Genomic DNA, 19,410 nt, shown 5'->3' with positions numbered 1-19,410 from the left:
AACAATGGAGAGTTTTGATCTAATGAAGGGGTTTAGGACATGTCGAATCCTGCTCCGGACGTAATTGCTTGAAGCAATTTCGCACGAAGTGATTGTTCGGTCTGAATATAATATATCAGAAAACCCATCAAACTTACAAAATTGCACCTGACTCACCGTATATCCAGGTAGCTTCAATAGATTGAAACAAGCCGCTATCCCCGCAAATTCCCATGGACATTAGCAAATTTGCGGAGACAATTATCGTAGGGACAAACTTACACGCAGAAGGTAACCTAGAAGTATCATTCCCGTTAAACTTGACTCCAAACTTAGGATACAGGTATCCAAATCCCAACCTGCCAGTGGTTCGTCAGCTTCACTTCGTCCTCATCGATTGAACAGAGGTGGATACTGAGAGATGGGAAACGTACAGCGGCGGCCTGGAACAACTAGTAACGAATCTCAATAGAGCCCTTCTCTGCTCATGACTAAACCCTTTGACCACTTTCCAGAACAACCTCGGTGTAATATCATTAGGGAACCCATCGACCGAACAATGGGCTCGGAGATCGTCGATGTCGATCAATGTCTAGAAAACATTGTCTGATCAGCTTCCGCATTGACATGCCCAAGAGTTAGCTGACACACCTCTTCTCCGCCTATGAGCTGTTGTAATTCCTGTTGATCGAACATTCTTAGCCCTATGTACAGAAATGTATCAGCTTTTTGGAAGTGAGCAAAGCAGACAGCTGAACAAGACATACACTTGGCATCAATAAGATCTGATAAACCATTAAAGAACGCTCTGCTCTGCGCGGAGATCTGTCGATCGAGCTTGTACTTGCAGACCAGTTGAATATCTGCAGACACAATCAGCTTGATCCCTCAGTATCCTCATGGACAGTGAAGCCGGAATAGAAAACTCACACTCATGCCTGTTCTCAGCGTTCACAGCGATCTCAGAGCCATTAGGCACCAAGTCGATCGTTCGCTTGACGCCGAATTCTATCATATCGAATCATCATCATCATCATCAGCTTTGTTCTGGCCTATTTACATTAACAACCCAACACTTACCATCTTCAGTGATCGCGAAATTTAAAGCCAGTTCTTCGGGTTTAGGGTAATTCTTCAAGACTTTCATGACACACGATGAACATCAGCACAACATCAACACAGGGACTGAGGAAAACAACATACTTATCAAACCTTTATAGAGCTCCTTATCCAACGAATTCAAATCATCAAGATACGATTGTCTCCCCAGCCATTTTGCCACTAGTCCATCGTATCGACTATCAGCTTGACCGTGCAGCAGGTTTTTCATAGCTGACTTACAAAAGAAATCCGCAAAAGACACATCAACCAACATCCCTTCGTACATTGCTTTCCCAAGGACCTGACCAATCTGCAAGTCATCATACCGGATCAGCTCGCGAGTAAGTTGAAAGGAGAGGGAGAACTCACAAATCGGTACCACTCCAATTGATGAGCTAAGGCCAAGATTCAGCTGGAGTACCGCACACTCAGAGAACTCCTCCAGCTGCGAGGCAAAACTCACGTTCGGTAGCATAAGAATGGGGATTAGGGTACAACTCATTCTGATCTGTCGCAAGCCATAATCCCCTATTCGTATCGAACACCTCTTTTGACAAGCTGTTCCACACATGATCAGCTACCGTGCTGTTCCACCAACCTCGCACAAGACAGCTGGAACGTCACTCACTTGGTCAAAAACTCCTTGAACAGCCCACCACCATCAATACCAGCTTCCGTCATCCCATGCCTACGTAACATTCATATCAGCGATACGTGTGACACGGTAAAGAGGGATAGCGGACTCACTGATCCACAAAAGTAATTTCTATCCTACTTTTCAAGGCCGGACCCAAATTTCCCAACTCATCAAACCCATCTTGGGAGATACGATCTCTCCTGATCTTCGCGTAATTCCTCTGTCGCCTACTATGATAATCGAGTCCCAATCTATCTTGGTCTGATCTGCATATAAGAAAGAGTATCACTAACCACTTTCATTCTATCACCAGCTTATTTCGATGATTTTCACGAGCAAGCTGGCAGAAAAAAAGGTGCAGCGACTCACTCGATAAACTTCCTAAACACCTCTAATCTAGTTTGAAACGGTACACTCATTGGCAAGTTATTCAACAACCCCAATCTGGGTGAGATGTATGCCATCTGTCTCTTGGTGAATCGCTGTCTCGCTCGAGCCCATCTGGGTAGACTTGAGGGATCGTTCATCTCGATATCCGCGTCGTTGGGAGCAGTCAATTCGGCGTCCTCGTATCTAATGAAGGAGGACCAGGATTGAAACAAAATCAGCTTAGAACCTTTTGAATACAACGGAGAGGACATGAATCTATTGGGTTGCCGGAGGAAGCAATGGGGGAATGGAATATACCTACACTGCAGCTTCCACAAACCCTTTCAAGTCCAACTGCGATCTCATCACCCAGATATTCGGATCAGCGAAATGTCGTCGAGCACTACAATCGTCATCGTCAATCCACCCATCAGCTGAACCGCACCGAGAGTCTAATTTCGAAGCGAATCGGGCTGAAAGATGAGACACACTCACTTCCTCTCCACAACCCTAGTCACACCTCTAGTAAATAACCCTCTAATCTCCTCATTACCCATCTTCTCATTCCCACTGGGACCACCACTAACACCAATCATGTACCCCCAGAAAGCTAGGTTCCTCCACACACCTGCCAACTCCAGGATCTCGTCTGTCGAAAGCGCGTTGGAGGAGGTGGAGAAAAACTCGTCGTCTGGAGTTAAGAGGAGATAATGGTTGTATATGTATGTGAGGAGGATGAGCGGTGGTGTGTTTGGGTCTATCAATCTCATCAGCTTCAGTGCAGATAACATTATCATCTCGTGATGGGTTATCTCGTGATGGGTTATAACACAACTGATTAGACGTACTATCTGTAAATCCATCCCACACTTCTCTCTGATCCGACTCTGTCCATTTACCTCTCACCCCCTCTCTCCAGACCCGCCTTACCAGGCCCTTATTCATCAATGAATCCAGCACGTTCTCCCATTTCGGACTCCCTCTAAAAGCGGATAACAACCCCGTACAAAACATCGAAAAGTCATTGAGAAGTGATACCGGAGCTCTACTAGAAGAAGAAGGCTGGATGATGTGTGTCATAAGAGTCGAGAGATGTTGAGCTGTAGCCAGGATGGTCACTCTGTTGGATATTGCTTTAGGCAGGGGTATTCGTCTTGGTCGTGTCGCCGGGATGAGGGTATTGGAAGGCTGGCCCTCTTCTTCATTATCCTCGTCATCGCTATCTACCATTATTGGAAAGATCGGTTCATCCTCATCATCATCTACCATACCATCCACCCATTTACCCCACCCCTCATTGACATCTTTCAATACGTTCCCTATCACGCTCATCCATGTACTTATTCCATCCACTCCGAATCGAGCTAACATACCACCTGTTATACCGAACGTGGTGAGATTGGCCAGGAAATAGGTTTTGTCATTTTCACTTTCCAGTCTACCTTGGTTGAGTACTTGGGTATTCTGGGATGCGTAAGGAAGCAGGAGAGTAAATAGGTTGAGGTGGGTGGACAAATGCGTAAGGGCGGGGATGGGGAGTGAGGAAGGTAATGAGGGGATAGCGAGGAGATGGTTGATCAATGGTGGGATCAGTGGTGAATCAGAGAAAGGGGGCATGAGCGAGAATGGCGCAGTGAGGAGTCTTGTGAGTGGGAGAAGGGACGGGTTTTTCTTCTTAGGCAACTGGATGACGAACAATCAAGGTTACTATATCTCTATGTTGCTTAAAAGTAGGGAACAAAACTCACATTAAGAGGCATCAGTTGTTCCATGATTTGAACAATGGTTTCAACCCATGATTTACTCGATATGATATTGACTATGGTCTCTTTGGCGTACTGTTGTGTCGCTTGAGGTAGGGAGGAGTATGACCTGGGATCAAAAATGATCTCAAGCGAAGACAGGAGGGTAGGTGTGATATTTGATCTGAACATACACCATTTCATGAGCTTACCACCGTTTAGAATTAGAGCGAGACAACTCACGTCGGATCGAGATTGACAAGCTGCAGTATCCTCACACTCAACAATCCCAGTACGATCGACCAATCTTGACCCTGATCCCTATGCAGAGGCTGTATGAATCGGTATATCCCATCTGTACAATACATCCATCTCGTGAGCTCATCCCATCTACCTCCCAGAGTCAGCATAGCTGAACAACTTACCTTCATCCCTCCCCGAACCAATCTCGCACCACCTCCCTACCAACCCCCCTATTCTCCCCCTATCCCTCCCCCACCCATCTCTTAGCAGAACTACCAACCCCCTACCTACACCCTCCACATCCCCACCTTCACACCGCGTATCCAACGTATCATATAAGTCATCTCTAAACCTCCTGGCCACCTTCCTCCCCCTCCATACTTTCTGTATCCTGATTGCACAGATCTCTTCTCTCCTCTTCCTTTCTCTCTGTTCTCTCTCTAATCTGATATTGCTCAGTAAAGCAGTGGACGAGGTTGATTGGGAGGTCGAGAGGTTGATATCGTTATATCGAGTGTTGGAGGATGTGAAATCTGGATCGAACATCCTTGCTCGCTTGCTTGGCTCTACCACGCCTTCTAGACTTACTCTCGGTCGCAGTATTGCTGTTGCGTCTGGATCGATGAATGGATTGATCTGCAGGTTGTTGATGATAGATGGATTGTGACTGTATCTTACTCATCCTCTTCCTCATAGTCAGTGCGTAATCGTAATCGTAATCGTAATCGTGTGCATACTTGCAACGTCATCACTTTCTCATCCTACCATTTGCCACCCAGGCACACTACATACCATATTCTTACGTGGGAGAGTTTACTTCTTCGACTCTTGGAAGCTGCATGACGACGAGCTTCAGGTGCAGCATGATACTCATGATTGTATTCATTTTATTCATTTCATGTTGTCATTTCATATATACCTACCACTACGATAATAACATGTTATATCCCTACTTCTATTCACACAATAGATAAGGAGAGAAAAGAGGAGAAAAGACGGTAATATGCACAAGTGAGTGTGAGTGAATGAGTGTGAATGCGAGTGATAATCATGTTGTGTGAACAGAGAATAAAGAAAGAAATCTACATATCTAACAGTAGCCCAAAATCCCAAACTCCAAACTCCACCTAAGCCTTCTCACCAATCAACTCGGAAGTCTCACCCCTCGAATCCGCCCTAGTGATCTTCTCAAGCGAATGAGATCTACCCAGAAGACCAGGTCGGATCTCTGGAACGGTGGGTACGATTCTCCATTTCTCACTTGGAGGCACGGATAATGTCCATCGATCGGCGACTTGCGCTTGCGGTTGACCGAATGGAGCTTTGGGTACTGGACCCTGCGAGTTGAGTTGAGTTTGGTATAATCGGTCATCTTCATCTTGGTCGGCCAACGATTGGATATCTACTGAGGAAGCTGAAGCGGATGATACAGGCGAGTTGGTAGCGGACGAAGCAACGGATTCGGCCGGTCTTCTCTTCAGATGCTCAACTTCCATACCACCATCCAGGATACCGACTCTCATCATGGCAAGCATGTTATGAGCAGCGTTGGAGTGATCGTACACACCACCGAAGAAGGCAGTAGTAGCGTCGGTACCGATAGCTCGTTTGATCAAGTGTGCTCCACCAGGGTGATCTTCGATGAAGGAAGAACAGTCGTGGATGAAACCGTGGACAGCAACCAGAGCTCGTTCTTTCGATTCAGCCTTGAAATCGTCCCAGCTGATGACAGGAAGTTCGTTGGATGACTTGGGCCATTGGAGCTTCTCGGCTTGTTCTTGGAGCTCTTGGAGTTTCATAGTGTATTGACCTTTCTTGATCTCGTTATCAGGGAATCGTTTAAGGTGAGAAGCGAGTTTGAATTGAGACATGGTCCAGATGAACCACTTGGTGGGGTCGTATTGGTACCATTTGATGGCGTTTCGGAAGTCCATGGGGAATTGATGGTGGAAGTTGTGGTAACCTTCACCGACGGTACAAAGAGCAGTGATGAAGTGGTCTCGAGGAGTGTGCTTGTTGTCGAAAGGTTGTTCACCGAGCCAGTGTGCAAGAGAGTTAACACAGAAGGTGGACTAATGGGTCCTCAATTGTCAGCTTCGACTCAGTGAATCTAATTGGTAGAGAGAAGCATCGACTTACATGGTGAACAAACACTAATCTAGCAGCTCCGGCAAAGTAGAATCCACCCCACCAATCTCCCCAACCGAGACCAGCAACGACAGTGGGAACGACGAATCCCATGATGAAGATGAGGGGGACGTAGTTCTTGTGTTGCCATCTCACAACCTTGTTCCTAGACAGATCAGATACATCGGCGACACCGATCTTTCCTCTGGGCTTGACCAACATCCATCCAACGTGTGAGTGCCAGAAACCTTCATGGGCGGAATAAGGATCGAGCTTGGTGTCGGTGTATCTGTGATGGGCTCGGTGACCTCTTGACCACCATTTGATAGACCCTTCAACGGCACCAGCACCGGCAAGAGCCAAAGCGAATTGTAAAGGTACAGAAGCGTTATACGCTCTGTGAGCCCAAAGTCGGTGGTATCCTGCGGTGATACCGAGACCGGTGATGAAGTAGTAAATCACACTACGAGGGATTGGTAAGTCAGCCTAAGTGATAGACGGACGAAAAAGTAAACTCACCTCCAGATAGCTGTCTTGGTGTTCCAAGAGGTGGTGAAGATACCGTAGATGGCGATAGAAGGAGTGATGGTAAGAGCGAGGAAAGAAATCCATTGAATATTCTGAAGTAAAGTCTTCCAGGTTACCGGAGGAAGGTATTTCTGACGTTGGATGGTGTAGGTGACATAGTTGTCTGGGATGTGTTTGTCAGAAGGTTCGAAGGTGGGTTTAATGTTATGTACTCCAGCAAGCTTGTTGAAGGCTAAGGACGGACATGACAGCAAGATTAGCTCTAGCTTTCTGTGTAATCGATGGTGAATTAATTGAAAAGATATGGAACTCACTTGATTCTTCCTTCTCTGGGGTGGTAGGTTCGAAAGCAGGGTCGAGCTTATCCACGGGAGAAGGTCTTCGTTCCCTCAACTCTGCTGGAGGTGGTGTCTGAGGAGCAGTGGCGGTGGACATGTTGTATGTCGTTTTGTGTTGAGTCGTTATCGAGTGGCAAAGGTGAAATTAACTGAAATGAATTTATAGTCTTGCTTGACGAGTCAGGATAAGAAAAAGAATAGTAGTGATGGATGAGAAAGGATGCCTTGAGGTGAAGTTAGCAATCCAACGAGTTGTGAAGAAGAGAAGAGGGGGAAGCGGATGAGGATGAGGAAAGAGAAAAGTATTTAAAAGAGAAATCAGAAATGCATTTAACCAATACGAGACTGCACCATTCCAACTCAACTCCATGCATACTATTCTGATCCTCATTCTCCAAAATTGTCCATTACGTTGCTCCACAGTGATGATCCATTTCGATACCAGGTAAATCCACGATGGATCCATGGAAATCCAAAGACCAGGGCAACCAAAATCATCATTTCGTTGGGGATGTACACGTGTCTTCCACGCGAATCACCCCTTATCCTACGATTGACGATCGGAGTTGATCGGTCTCGTTATGCGTTCAAAGGTATTTGATCAGCTCAAAAGGAATGATTCGCGTTCATATAGGTGCATGGAGTCGGGTGGGATCGTCATTGGTTCATTTAAGTGCAGAGCTGAGCGACTAATGACACTGCATCATCGACGTGGATAAGAACAGGAGCAGGTCGGTGAATATCGTTGGGGGGAAAGCAAGTTTGGGCATTTGGGTAATCAGTGGGACCCCCCTGACTTGCTCTCTTTACAATCTACAATCTTAGCTCTACAACATGTGGCCAAGCAGGTTGTGACCTCACACTGATCGTCAAGATGTGATGGGATCATCGTCATCATCCCCCACAGAACCATATCAGAATCCATGATTCGGCGAATTTAGGATTTGCCACTCATTCACCCATGCTTCAGGGTTTTCATCCGAGATAACGATTAAATCCAAATTTAGATGGGGCAAAAGATAATTTTGGAGACATCGTGGATTTCAAGGCTTTGATTTAAATTGGTTACCCACTTGAGATCCAGACCGGTTAATCTCACACCAAGTTGACCGGGGAATGACCATGATGGTGATGAGCAGCAGTGCTCGAAATCAAGTCATCGATGAAATATTCCTGGTAGGTCTTTTTCATTGGATTGATCAAAGCAAGTATAGCGACAAGCAACATGTCTGATCATCCGGTATTGCGATACGTGTCAGCAGGAGCATGGTCGTTGGTGAGTCAGGAATACATGTCCATCTACCTCAACCACACTGCCGGCTAATCAAGCATTGTTCGGTCCAGGTCGAACCGCTCTTCTCGCAACGGGCTAAAGACCTCTTGATCAAGCTTATCGACTTTATGGAGGTGAGCTCCCAACGAGAAACACCACTTTGTTGTTCTATGGGTGCCATGGCGCGGCAACATCGCTGATGATACATCACCCAACTCAACATCAGATCGATGTCCTCCCTTCCGAAAAGCTATTCCACGCTCAGATACCCACCCATCCTCCCGAGGCTAGATGGGCATCTATACCGCCTATCCTCGAAACACTCAGGGACAAAGCGAAAAAATTGGGATTATGGAATCTGTGGTTGAGCGGAGGTGATTTTCAGGGGATGGCTGGTGGTCAAGGTGGTGGTTTGAGCAATTTAGAGGTGGGTGAACCATTCCACTCTTTTTTGTTCCAGTCGCACCAATCAGCTTCAATCTGATTTATGTCATTGAATCTGAATCAAGCTAATATGAGGTATAGTATGCGGTCATGGCTGAGATCATGGGCCATTCAGCGATCTTAGCCCCTCAAGCTACCAACTGTTCTGCGCCCGATACGGGTAATATGGAGGTGCTGGCCAGGTATGGTACGTCCGAGCAAAAGGAGAAATACCTCGTTCCACTTCTGAAGGGGGAGATAAGGAGTAGTTTCTCAATGACAGAGTATGGAGGTGAGTTGAGCCAACTTTCCTCACTCATATTGAGATTTTACATTACCGTGCTTTTTCATCTATATCACTCGGCGTTCAGCAACGTGCATTCACTTGAGCTAATAACAACTGATACGCATTACAGTCGCATCCTCAGACGCCACAAACCTGCGCAATACCACCGCCCTCCCCTCCTCATCAGGCAAGACCCTATCCGTCAAAGGCCATAAATGGTGGATAACAGGAGCAGGTGATCCGCGGAACGTCATACATATCGTCCTGGCCGTGACGGATCCGAAGAACCCTTCGCCCCACAAAAGACATTCTTTAGTTCTGGTTGATCCTAGAGCAAAGGACGTGAAGATTGTCAGACCTTTGACGGTATTTGGGTATGATGATGCTCCCGAGGGTCATTGTGAGGTCGTGTATGATGGGGTGGAAGTTGATGTGGATGGGGGGGTTGTAGGTGGGAAAGCAGGGCTGGGGAGGGGGTTTGAGGTGAGCGTCGAAGTACCGTAGTAGGGCTTCTGTGCTGCCTGGCTGATCCGAGTCTCGTTGTTCTCATGGTAGATCATCCAAGCTAGATTAGGGTAAGCAAGATATTGCTTGAAATAAGAGTGCTCAGCTAAGCTCAGACGACATGACGATAGACCAGGAAGATTGCATCACTGCATGCGAAGTATCGGTATAGCCTCCAGAGCATTGGATATACTCCTACAAAGGGTTTCCGATCCTAATCGGAAGACCTTCGGGAAATATCTCAAAGAGCATGGTGAGTAGACTATTATGGAGTCATCTTTCACTATCATAATGAAAATAGAGCTCCAGCTAAGGCTATGGTGATATGCAGGAACCGTCCTAGCCGACATAGCTCATTCTCGAGCGGAGATTGACGCTGCTCGATTATTGGTTTTGGCAGCTGCGAGGAGGATAGATATAGGTGGAGCTAAAGGTGCGATGCAGGATATTGGAATTGCCAAAGTGAGTTTTCTAACATGAGAGCAAGTCAAGCTTCTCATTCTATGCAGGAGCTGATGTATGCCATATAGTTCACTGTTCCCAGTATGGCCCTCAAAGTGATCGACCGCGCGATGCAAGTGCACGGTGCGGAGGGGGTATCGGAGGATACGCCTTTGGCGTACTATTATGCTAGTTTGAGAACCTTGAGGTATGCTGATGTAAGTCTTGGCTCTGATCGGTATGACGAGATGATATGGTGTAGGCTGACGATGCTGATTTCATGTGGAATGAAGGGTCCGGACGAAGTTCATATCCAGCAGATTGGGAAGAATGAGCTCAAAAGAGTTGAAAGACTTAGGAGCAGAATCGAGAGGATAAAGAAGGAGAGCGATAAGTTGCTGAATGAGCATGGCAAGGTGAAGGCGAGGCTTTGACGAAACAAACGATTTCAAAGGGGAAAGACCACTGTACTGATTTGATGGAACGGGCGAGGGGTTGTAAGGGCTTGACTAATTGTACAACCACTATGTACATATTATTCCTGATAGTGTACTGATTCACTGAGAGGTCAAAGTGGTGTTGCCCATAGTAGAAGATCCACGTTAAATACCTCGACGTACCAGGCTGCTCAGCGAACTTGAACGTGATACCACAGGTACAGGTGAAAGTCGCTGATCATCACTCGAAGCAACAAAAATACATCGGCAATCTACCAAAGAGAATGATCACCACTACCACACGAGCCTTGGTCCCTTGACCTGGACGTTGGATACATAACTACAACCACCCTTTGAAGATACCCTAGACCTATCTCCATCAGTCATATCCTCATAATCAAACCTATACGAATCATCGCTATCTGAAGTAAAACTCTTATCGTAATCCAATCTTCGATCCCCCCTGCCCGTGAAGGTTGAGCTGAACCTGTCGACTATGGATTTGGCGGTTTTCATGAATGATGATCTGACATCGGACCATCTGGAGCGGTTGGAGCGCTGCGAATTGACCGATTCGGACGATCTGGACCTTCCATCATAAGATCAGCATACTCTTTGTGTGAGTTGCGTGTCTCTAATCAGGTGTGTGGTATGAGACTCAACTTACGGGTTGGGGTACGATGAGTATCCTCCATATGGGTAAATCCCTTGTGGTGGGTTGTAGAAATCATGATGAGTGTTAAAGTAGTAGTTCGATGCCGAGTAGGGTGGTGGGGCCTCTTGGTATTGGTATGTTGTTGTTGGATGTGGTGATACCCCTGATTCGAGACTATCAGAAGACTTGTTCTCGCCCACACTAAAGAGATACAGCAGTACGATATATCATGAGCCGTACGAAGTATATTCACTCGATAAGAGGACAAAGTACGTACAATGCACTGGGATTATCAGCCATCAGACTTTGATTTTGATTATTAGGTTCAAGGTTGGCGGCGGTCGAAACGAACCTCTCGAAATGGGCTGCGCTATTATCTAGTCGAATCGGTGTGGGTTGTTCTATTTCCACTCGATTGTTCGACGGCAGGCCAAAACTCGTCGGGAAGAGAGTATCGACAGATGGGTACTTATCGTCGAAGCTTGGCGCTGATTCTGCAACGCTGTAGCTGTTGGGGTCGACAGTCTCATCGCAATAGATGGAGAATTGCATAGATTTGGGTGGCTGGTTGATCGTAGATCCCGAGCGAGAACTGATGGGCGAAGAGTGATTCGAACGTCCATGTGCATTGGGATCGGGGTCGAATTCGCGCGGTTGATCATAGTCGGATCGAGCGGCAAGTTGAGTGTAGATATTGGAGATCTCGGGTTCATAAGTGGATGACATTATGTATGGTACACTCGCTAGCTGTAGTATGTCTATGTTGGGTTTTAGTATAACAGAAAAATCGGGTACAGTGGAATGAGGGTCAATGGGGAATAAGGTGTCACAGACCATGAAAATCACGAGTCAAGTGGGTCATTATATATCTCATGGAGGTACTGCTGAGTAATGCGGACTGGGAGTAGTCCCATCAAGGGGTTGGATGTGATAAGTGTCACGCAATATCCGAAGAAAGGAGGGGACAACAAAACACGAGGAAGAAGTTTGAAAGATCGAGTCAGAATGCGTCACCTTCATCTCATCGATATTTATATCTCGGTGGAAGGGCAGACAAAGTCGATTCAGTCCCTCGGTCATGTCAGTATGTATGACTCGATTTCTGTGTATGTTGGATGAAAGCGAAAGGAAGAGAACACAGTACATCGTTTCATGATCATCAGACAATAGCGATACGATATAGTACAGTACAAAGGACACCCAGCAAGTGGCAGAAACGTTTGGGAAGATCGTCATTACAGTACGTTCATGCTACCATCGATTGACTCGAGGGGCTCCACCCTGGATGATCCGCAGGAGGTGGATTATCGACATCGTGTAACCTATCTTCAGCTAATGCTTTACGTCTTACCTTTGGTAATGCTACTTGACTCCCATTAGGTAGATGGCCTACTGGCGGAAGGTTCTCCGTGCTGTATAATGTATCGGTTTGTTCGCTACCTTCAAGTTGGGCTTGACATTGCTTGTCATACGCGTAGGGGTCTAATCCGTCGTAATCCAACCTCGAATCGGACGTACATCTTTTCACGTACCCTCTCAAAGTGTCAAACGCATGAGAACATCTGGAGAATAGCGCTGAGAAGGCGTCCGAAAATACACTTGAGCTGGTTCTGGCCAATCCTTTGTCACATTCGTCCAAAGCCTGGTCATGGTTGAATGTGCCTACGTTGGTACTGGTATCTGACAACCAGACTGGCTGTTGTGTTTCAGACTGTTCAGTCGGTGTATAGATTTTGGCGATATCTTCGACCGATAGATTGGATATTATACTGTTCCACACCTCGAGAGGATCCAATGCGGGCTGTTCATCCGGGTCAATCAGCGAGGCAGCATAGGACATTGGTTCGAACTCGACTATCTGAGGTCGATGAGCTACTTGGTGTATTGTTGCTGGCTCTTGCTCGTAGTCACCCTCCTGGGTTATATCCGACATGATCGAAGGGGCCGTAGCGGTTGAAGAGGACATGAGCGATAGCGGTCTTGGTGTACTGTCGGTAGAATGCGGGTCTTCGCTAGGAATATATAGTTCGTCAAGATTGATCTCTTGGTGTGAACTTGAGATGGCATTCGGAATCGCCACGGGCAGTCTAACATCCACGACGGTCGAGTTGGGGTATTCGACCGAGATGGTAATACTGGAGCCAGTGCTTTGGGAGACGGTAACCTTCGGGAATTCCTTGTGGAGTGTCAGTGGTATATAACTGTGGGTTGATAGATCTGTCATACTGTTCTGTTGCTCCAGGGCGGAGGACCACCCCGGCGAGGCTGAACCTGAACCTGAGATGAAGGAAGAGGCATCGTGTATCGAGCGAGCATCGAAGATTTGGCCTGTCGAAAGCGATAAAGGGGAGAGGTTGACCAGGTAAGACATCTTGATTGTGTTGGAGCGTTGTCTGTAATTGTGACTATGAGTGAGCTGTCTGTTTGGAAGCGAATTGTAGGTTGTGATTACCGTGGTCGAGTGGCAAACTGTTGATTCAATGAAGGATACCATGTCCTGGTCATACCTACAGATCACTTATACCCATTCTCAATGGTCGGACTTTGCTTCTGTTTGCATCATTGTGGAGCTGCGGAAGAAAGGATGTCAACAATCACGCAATTCTCGAAGGGGGTTTCAATTGAAAGGACTCGATTTCGAGTCGAATATCAAAATGATTACGACTGTGGCAGCCATTTACAATGTTGTAAATACCTCGTCCTATGAAACTGCTCGAAGCCAACCCGGGCTCTGAGCGACTACATTGGTGGGAGTGTCTGCGTAGGCCTTGCATGCGATAATCAGAGGGTTCAGTGGCATTTGTAGATTTACCTTTCATATTGCGTTTCACTTCTTCCCCTGGTCCAGGCAGTTATGACGTATCTCATATCCCACCTCTTCGTTGCCATCCTTTCGTTTAGACAACACCATGACCATTTGGTATGTCCTTTCTTGGGGAGGGGACTGGAGCTTGGCTACAGTAAAAGGGGCTGTCATGAAAGGTTCACCCACTGAGCTTGTCTCCTTGCTCGTTCGAGAAGGCGCCCCGTATACAGTATAACACAAATTTGTAGTATATATACCCTTAGGCATTGCACTCTGAGCGCATCACCCTATTTTACTTATACATCTCAAGCAAGCTTCCGAGACCTATTTCCCTATTGTCACCCATCACCCTATCCTTACGATCTACAGTTAATCTCCCGACATGTCTGACTCGGACTCTCAGCTTTCCCCAGAACAAGCCGCCGCTATCGAATACAGTCAAAAGTCCCTTGATAGGTGGAACGAGCTAGAGGACTTCACGAGGTCCGAGGAATTTCTAAGATTCATGGATTTAACGAATCAAGCACAAGAGGGGACATTGCGTCAAGAAGATTACGCGGAGGCGTCTGCACTGTCCCAATCCGTTGGCGAGCGTTACAATCGACTTCGTAAGGATGTTTCCGATGCTCTTGGAGGCAAGAGCCGAGAAGAACTTGAGGCAGAACTCAAAGAACTGGAGGCCAAACAGAAGGAACTTTGGGAATCGATGCAGAGTGACTTCGAAGAAGAAACCAATACATGTCTTATCTGTGAAGTGGATGAGAACGACGAAGCTACGCAATCGGAATATGGGAAATAGAATTGATCCTGCGAATAGTCACTGCGATTGCGCCGACATATTTCTATCATCAGGCGGCTGATATGGGGGAGAGATCTAAGTAGCGGGAATGTATGATATTTCGCTGTCATGCTTGAATCTGTTTTCATTGAGCTACCATCGGCGCTGCTCCCAGCCAGATCTGGATCAATGATACAATTATACTGAGTATGCTTTACGATCGCATCCGGGTCAACGAAATTGCCAGTCAGGACTCAGCGTTCCGTAGCTTGCGCCCTTGATTGCCACCCGACTAAGTTGGCTAAAGTCGAGGAGGATCGTTTGTGTCTCGCCACCGTCAACTGTGTCAATCGTTGGGGCTCATTCTACACCTACACAAACTGTCAACCGCACTGCTTCAGCTTCGAAGACCAACCATTCGAAGTGACATCAATGTCATGACGAATTTCCCTTTGACATATGATATCTTTTGTTGTACGTCATTAGCGTCAAGGATTCTCGCACGACCCTTTGTGTCACAGTGTTACTCACCCAAAAGCCTAGACCATGGCCCATTTCCTTTGATAATCACAACATGCTGTGCTCTCAAAAGCGTTTCACCAATCAGCTCAGCCACAGGTGTTCGGCCCATAATTGTCGCTGAACCGCAAAAGTATAGTATGAAAGCCGCATAAATTCCTTGATCAACTTTCGCCACTGCCTAAGATCATTTCATTCCACACTACGACGTTACTTCCAATTCCGATTTCAGATAGGATCAACTATGTCAGATGAGAACAGACCTGGAAGCTCCCAGGGTTCTGCAAGAAGGTGGGAGAAAAACGATACATCGATCAATAAACCTGTGGGGAAATCGTCCGATACTTGGGAGTACAAAAGATTTCAGGTGTTGGCGGCCAAACAAAGGGCAGATAGCTCTTCTCTGAGCCAGGAAGGAACCCAAGAACACCAGAGGCTAACATCATTTTCCGAGGAGCGAATAAACGCTATATTACCTCCTCCAAGGTCAGCCCCCACAACTGACAGCACTGTCTCGCAAGCCGAGCAAGGTGCGGCTTTCCTGTACAGCTGTATCTCTCACATGGGAGGTGATACCGCGAGCAATCTGGTTAAGAAGCTCAAACGTCATTTCTCTACCGATAATTCGACATGATCTGGGGCGACTGATGATCATTCACAAGCGGAATGAGTAGATATCTCACCTCAGCACCTGTCTCTTCTGATCCTATTATGACTAGTATCCTCTGCAGTATCACACAACGATGCATGTTATATACTGGATGAACTTGCCGGGGAATGTACTACAGTATATGGCCCCTTCGTTCATCACAGGCCGTGTAAGTTGCCGCCGCGTCACGTACACCAGAGTCTGCACAAAATAAAAGCACGCTGAGAAGTCCGGCTGAAACTCGAGTCTTCGACCATGACGGCGGCGTTTGACAGCTCTTTTATAGTTGACAGAAGACTAGACATGGTGTGTCGTCACTCAGCTCCCTTGATAAGTTTCAGCTCACATCCTTCCTTTGAGTATCATCCTCATACCCCATGTTGATGTCTTTGGATGATCGTGAATCTTGCGATGCTATGCAGAGAAGGCGTTGCCTCGTGTCTATATAAACCTTTGCGTGAACCACTTCTTCAACTTTTTGCCACTATTTCACACCAGACTTCTCTCTCTTGCCTTGTCATCTCAGATACAAGCCGATTCAACTAAACCAATCATGTCATCCGAACAACCACCTCAATCAGGTGAGACATCCTTATATGCCTCTCAGGGCTTGCTCGCTGATGTATGTACTCACACAGAAACTAGCAATCAGACGTCCTCTCTTGGTCGTGCCAACAGCACACCTGGGACTGAAGCTTCATCAGCTACTCGTCCGGACAGCGTTCATCACGGTCACGGATACCTTACAAATGAGTGTCAATAAACAAGTAGCACTCCTCGAGAATTTGAGATACAGAGAGAGTTACGGGGAGGGCTTACCGAGCAGGAGAAGGAGGTGAAAATCTCGCTCGAATCGAATTCATTGGTACGAAATGCAGGTAGCAACGTGCCGTCTAAACCGCACGATAGAGAAATCAAGGCATTGAGTATGCCTCCTTCCCCTTTAAGTGATGTGTCTGATCCAGTGTCAATGAGTGGTGGGGAGGAAGAAGAAGGAAAAGATGTTTCTAATAAATGATTCTGTTGACTCGTCATCGACAGACAATCAGTACCTTAATGAATAGTCTGGAATTGCCACACGTGCTTGTACAGTAACTCCTGGGTGAAAATCAAGGTCCGCTTGGGAGTTCGTAGCATCACTTTTCTGTCCAAGGGAAACGTATTTCCAGCAGATGCGACTGTTGGCAAGATAGGTACATGCAGTCCGATCGATCCCCATTGGGCGACTCGCCGGAGACACACCTACTCTGCGTCGGAATCTTCATCCTCACCACCCTCAACCACCACGACTCCACCACCTTTCTTGATTTCTCCCAACTCTCTACCATGTTTCCTCAACCTATCGCCGAAAGCTTTCCTAGCTCCTGCGTTGGAAGCTACATCCCAAACTTGTAAAGTGGCTTTTGATCCTGCTGCGGCGAGTGTCAGGGGAGTTTCGGGATCAGGCGACCATCTGGCAGTAAAGATTTTGCCCTGTAATAATATTACAACATTGATCAGCTTCAATCACTTTCATAGCTCTGTAATACTGATGGAGACGGTGAGAGGAATGATGAACGCTTACCAATCCCAGATCCCTAGAAGTGGCCAGGCTGATCTCCCGCTTCCTTCCCTTCACACCCTCGCTCTCCTCATCCAAAATATTCCACACCTTGACGATCTTGTCCATACCTCCCGTAGCGATACAGCCCCTAATATGAGGGTTGATATCCAAAGCTGAGGCGGCGCCATCGTGTGCTGAAAGAGTGTACTTGGGTTGAGCGGTAGATAGGTTATTAGATCCCTTGGAGGATGAGAGGGTTCGGGAATCGTATGCTAAGATGAGACCGTTTTCGAGGGATACCTGAAAGGTTTGAGAAATTTATGAGCACTTGATGATAGGATAAGATCGTGTCAAGGATGATGATACGAGGAATGAAACATGTCATAGGTCACTCACAAAGAAAGAAGTTGGCTCCCAAGGATCCCATCGAATACATTCCACATCGCTCCCCACCTGCGTTCCAATAGCAATCTCGGGCGCCCTACTATCCCAGACTTTCACTATCCTATCCCACCCAGCACTTAACACAGCTTTATCCAATCCATTCGAGGTAGACTTATTCCATTCTACACCCTGTACCTTCTCCCCCTTGTGAATCTGGTCCCACGACTTCAGAGCTGGCATCGGGGATTCTCTCGTCAGATCCCATAATTTGATCGTACCATCTGCTGAACCAGATAGCAGTAAATTTCTATGGTTGGGTGTCCAAGATAAAGATAATACAGGTTGAGTATGATACTGATCGTTCGCGGAAGGTTGGACCATCTGCTTCCTCTTTTTCTTCCCGGTACCCAAAGGTTTAGCTTCTGGTTTTTCTGATGAAGGGGAAGGCCCCAAGATAGCTTGAGGGTATAATCCATCCACTAAGTCCGCATCCCAAATTTCGATAGATGGGTCAAACGATCCTACAGCTACGTAACTTCCACTTTGTGGGGCTTCGTTGGAATTGGATGATGAGCTGCCGGAAGGGAAGTCTAACCATTCTACACATAGTGGGAAGGTGGGTAACATCAGATCGTGGTGGGCGTAGAGGTTTTCGTCCGAGTCGGCGTATACGTGGAAATCTAATGATGAGAGGTCGGAGGTGGTTCGGGCGGTGATGATGATGTTGTCTGAGGGTAAGAGGGAGAGCTCTTCTCGTTCAATCTCGTCGTCATTCTTAAGGGGAGCGTTGTGATCAGCTTTTTGCACCTGACAATACAGTGATATGAATCAGTGCAACGAACCTCTTTGAGGGTTATATAGGGATCTTCGTTGTTATCTCGATAGAACGACAGCCCTTTGACATTTGCGAATGCGCCCATAGCTAAAAAGTCAAGCAGTTGTCAGATGGGCTGCCAAGCTGATAGATGGGAAAAATTAGCTCACCAACTCCCTTTGACTCCTCGTTGTCATATTCGTCCATCTTGAATGCGGACAGATCATTTGGATCAGATGGCTTGGCCGGTTCCTGAGGTTCTGCATCCATATCCACATCTCCATCTGCCTCATTGTCTGACCCTGACCCGCTACCTTCTTCATCATCCTCATCGACGCTAGACGTTGCACACAGAAAGGTCAGACAGCAGTCTTCGTCAGTTCGGGAAAACATGACACTCACTCTTCCCAATCTTCACCCTCACCCACGTCCATCCCCTCCATCTCCTCCCTCAACTTCTCCAACACACCCGGTCCACCAAGTTTACCTACTCGTTCCAACTCGCTATCATCTAGATTGTACCGTTTTGGCTCGGCTGATGATTTCCCCCTAGGTACCCATACAAGGGATGAGATGAGTGTGCCGGACATGGTGAGTATCCGCTGTTGGCTCTAATTTATCTATTTGAATGATGCGGGAATAGCAATGTCAATGTCAAATTTATTCACGAATGCAACCTTGTGGAAGGGTGGACATGAAATCTTGGAAAAATAATCTGACAGCATATGCTTATGTAATCTGTAGAAGAGTCGACCACGTGAGGTGTCAATAAATCGATTGAATATCTTTCTACAAAGGTTTTCGTGTATTTATCCCTGTGCTCTGCAGAAGTGA

At 46.9% G+C, this 19,410-nt stretch overlaps 8 protein-coding genes across 8 annotated transcripts; 3 read left to right on the top strand and 5 right to left on the bottom strand.

The window, feature by feature from the left end:
* Positions 1 to 32: 32 nt before the first annotated feature.
* Positions 33 to 4,617, bottom strand: I302_100312 (uncharacterized protein; the record flags this gene model as incomplete). Its single annotated transcript, XM_019190329.1, has 21 exons — positions 33 to 101; positions 157 to 194; positions 262 to 338; positions 414 to 571; positions 631 to 683; positions 747 to 842; positions 910 to 987; positions 1,060 to 1,119; positions 1,183 to 1,260; positions 1,321 to 1,390; positions 1,450 to 1,475; positions 1,544 to 1,638; positions 1,709 to 1,768; positions 1,828 to 1,983; positions 2,087 to 2,290; positions 2,409 to 2,489; positions 2,582 to 2,843; positions 2,935 to 3,769; positions 3,835 to 4,012; positions 4,072 to 4,183; positions 4,254 to 4,617. 21 exons carry the CDS (start codon positions 4,615 to 4,617, stop codon positions 33 to 35), a joined length of 3,150 nt encoding a protein of 1,049 aa, XP_019047077.1.
* A 581-nt stretch (positions 4,618 to 5,198) lies between these two features.
* Positions 5,199 to 7,161, bottom strand: I302_100311 (uncharacterized protein; the record flags this gene model as incomplete). The annotated part of the gene is made up of 4 exons (XM_019190328.1): positions 5,199 to 6,143; positions 6,211 to 6,661; positions 6,718 to 6,958; positions 7,041 to 7,161. The coding sequence occupies 4 exons, from the start codon at positions 7,159 to 7,161 to the stop codon at positions 5,199 to 5,201; spliced, it is 1,758 nt and encodes a 585-aa protein (XP_019047076.1).
* Positions 7,162 to 8,289: 1,128 nt separating this feature from the next.
* On the top strand, positions 8,290 to 10,425 carry I302_100310 (uncharacterized protein; the record flags this gene model as incomplete). The annotated part of the gene is made up of 10 exons (XM_019190327.1): positions 8,290 to 8,340; positions 8,409 to 8,471; positions 8,564 to 8,764; positions 8,863 to 9,052; positions 9,177 to 9,529; positions 9,602 to 9,621; positions 9,682 to 9,803; positions 9,882 to 10,012; positions 10,081 to 10,209; positions 10,285 to 10,425. The coding sequence occupies 10 exons, from the start codon at positions 8,290 to 8,292 to the stop codon at positions 10,423 to 10,425; spliced, it is 1,401 nt and encodes a 466-aa protein (XP_019047075.1).
* A 297-nt stretch (positions 10,426 to 10,722) lies between these two features.
* On the bottom strand, positions 10,723 to 11,809 carry I302_100309 (uncharacterized protein; the record flags this gene model as incomplete). The annotated part of the gene is made up of 3 exons (XM_019190326.1): positions 10,723 to 11,011; positions 11,096 to 11,284; positions 11,361 to 11,809. 3 exons carry the CDS (start codon positions 11,807 to 11,809, stop codon positions 10,723 to 10,725), a joined length of 927 nt encoding a protein of 308 aa, XP_019047074.1.
* Positions 11,810 to 12,329: 520 nt separating this feature from the next.
* I302_100308 (uncharacterized protein) lies at positions 12,330 to 13,454 on the bottom strand (the record flags this gene model as incomplete). Its single annotated transcript, XM_019190325.1, has 1 exon — positions 12,330 to 13,454. One exon carries the CDS (start codon positions 13,452 to 13,454, stop codon positions 12,330 to 12,332), a length of 1,125 nt encoding a protein of 374 aa, XP_019047073.1.
* An 817-nt stretch (positions 13,455 to 14,271) lies between these two features.
* I302_100307 (uncharacterized protein) lies at positions 14,272 to 14,688 on the top strand (the record flags this gene model as incomplete). Its single annotated transcript, XM_019190324.1, has 1 exon — positions 14,272 to 14,688. One exon carries the CDS (start codon positions 14,272 to 14,274, stop codon positions 14,686 to 14,688), a length of 417 nt encoding a protein of 138 aa, XP_019047072.1.
* A 742-nt stretch (positions 14,689 to 15,430) lies between these two features.
* Positions 15,431 to 15,820, top strand: I302_100306 (uncharacterized protein; the record flags this gene model as incomplete). Its single annotated transcript, XM_019190323.1, has 1 exon — positions 15,431 to 15,820. The coding sequence occupies one exon, from the start codon at positions 15,431 to 15,433 to the stop codon at positions 15,818 to 15,820; it is 390 nt and encodes a 129-aa protein (XP_019047071.1).
* A 1,257-nt stretch (positions 15,821 to 17,077) lies between these two features.
* Positions 17,078 to 19,166, bottom strand: I302_100305 (uncharacterized protein; the record flags this gene model as incomplete). Its single annotated transcript, XM_019190322.1, has 6 exons — positions 17,078 to 17,308; positions 17,400 to 17,678; positions 17,775 to 18,536; positions 18,605 to 18,684; positions 18,747 to 18,913; positions 18,979 to 19,166. The coding sequence occupies 6 exons, from the start codon at positions 19,164 to 19,166 to the stop codon at positions 17,078 to 17,080; spliced, it is 1,707 nt and encodes a 568-aa protein (XP_019047070.1).
* Positions 19,167 to 19,410: the final 244 nt, after the last annotated feature.

Source organism: Kwoniella bestiolae, chromosome 1 (assembly GCF_000512585.2).
Source record: "Kwoniella bestiolae CBS 10118 chromosome 1, complete sequence".
In the NCBI taxonomy this organism is placed as follows: Eukaryota; Fungi; Basidiomycota; class Tremellomycetes; order Tremellales; family Cryptococcaceae; genus Kwoniella; species Kwoniella bestiolae.
This window is presented reverse-complemented; position numbering and strand designations above follow the sequence as displayed.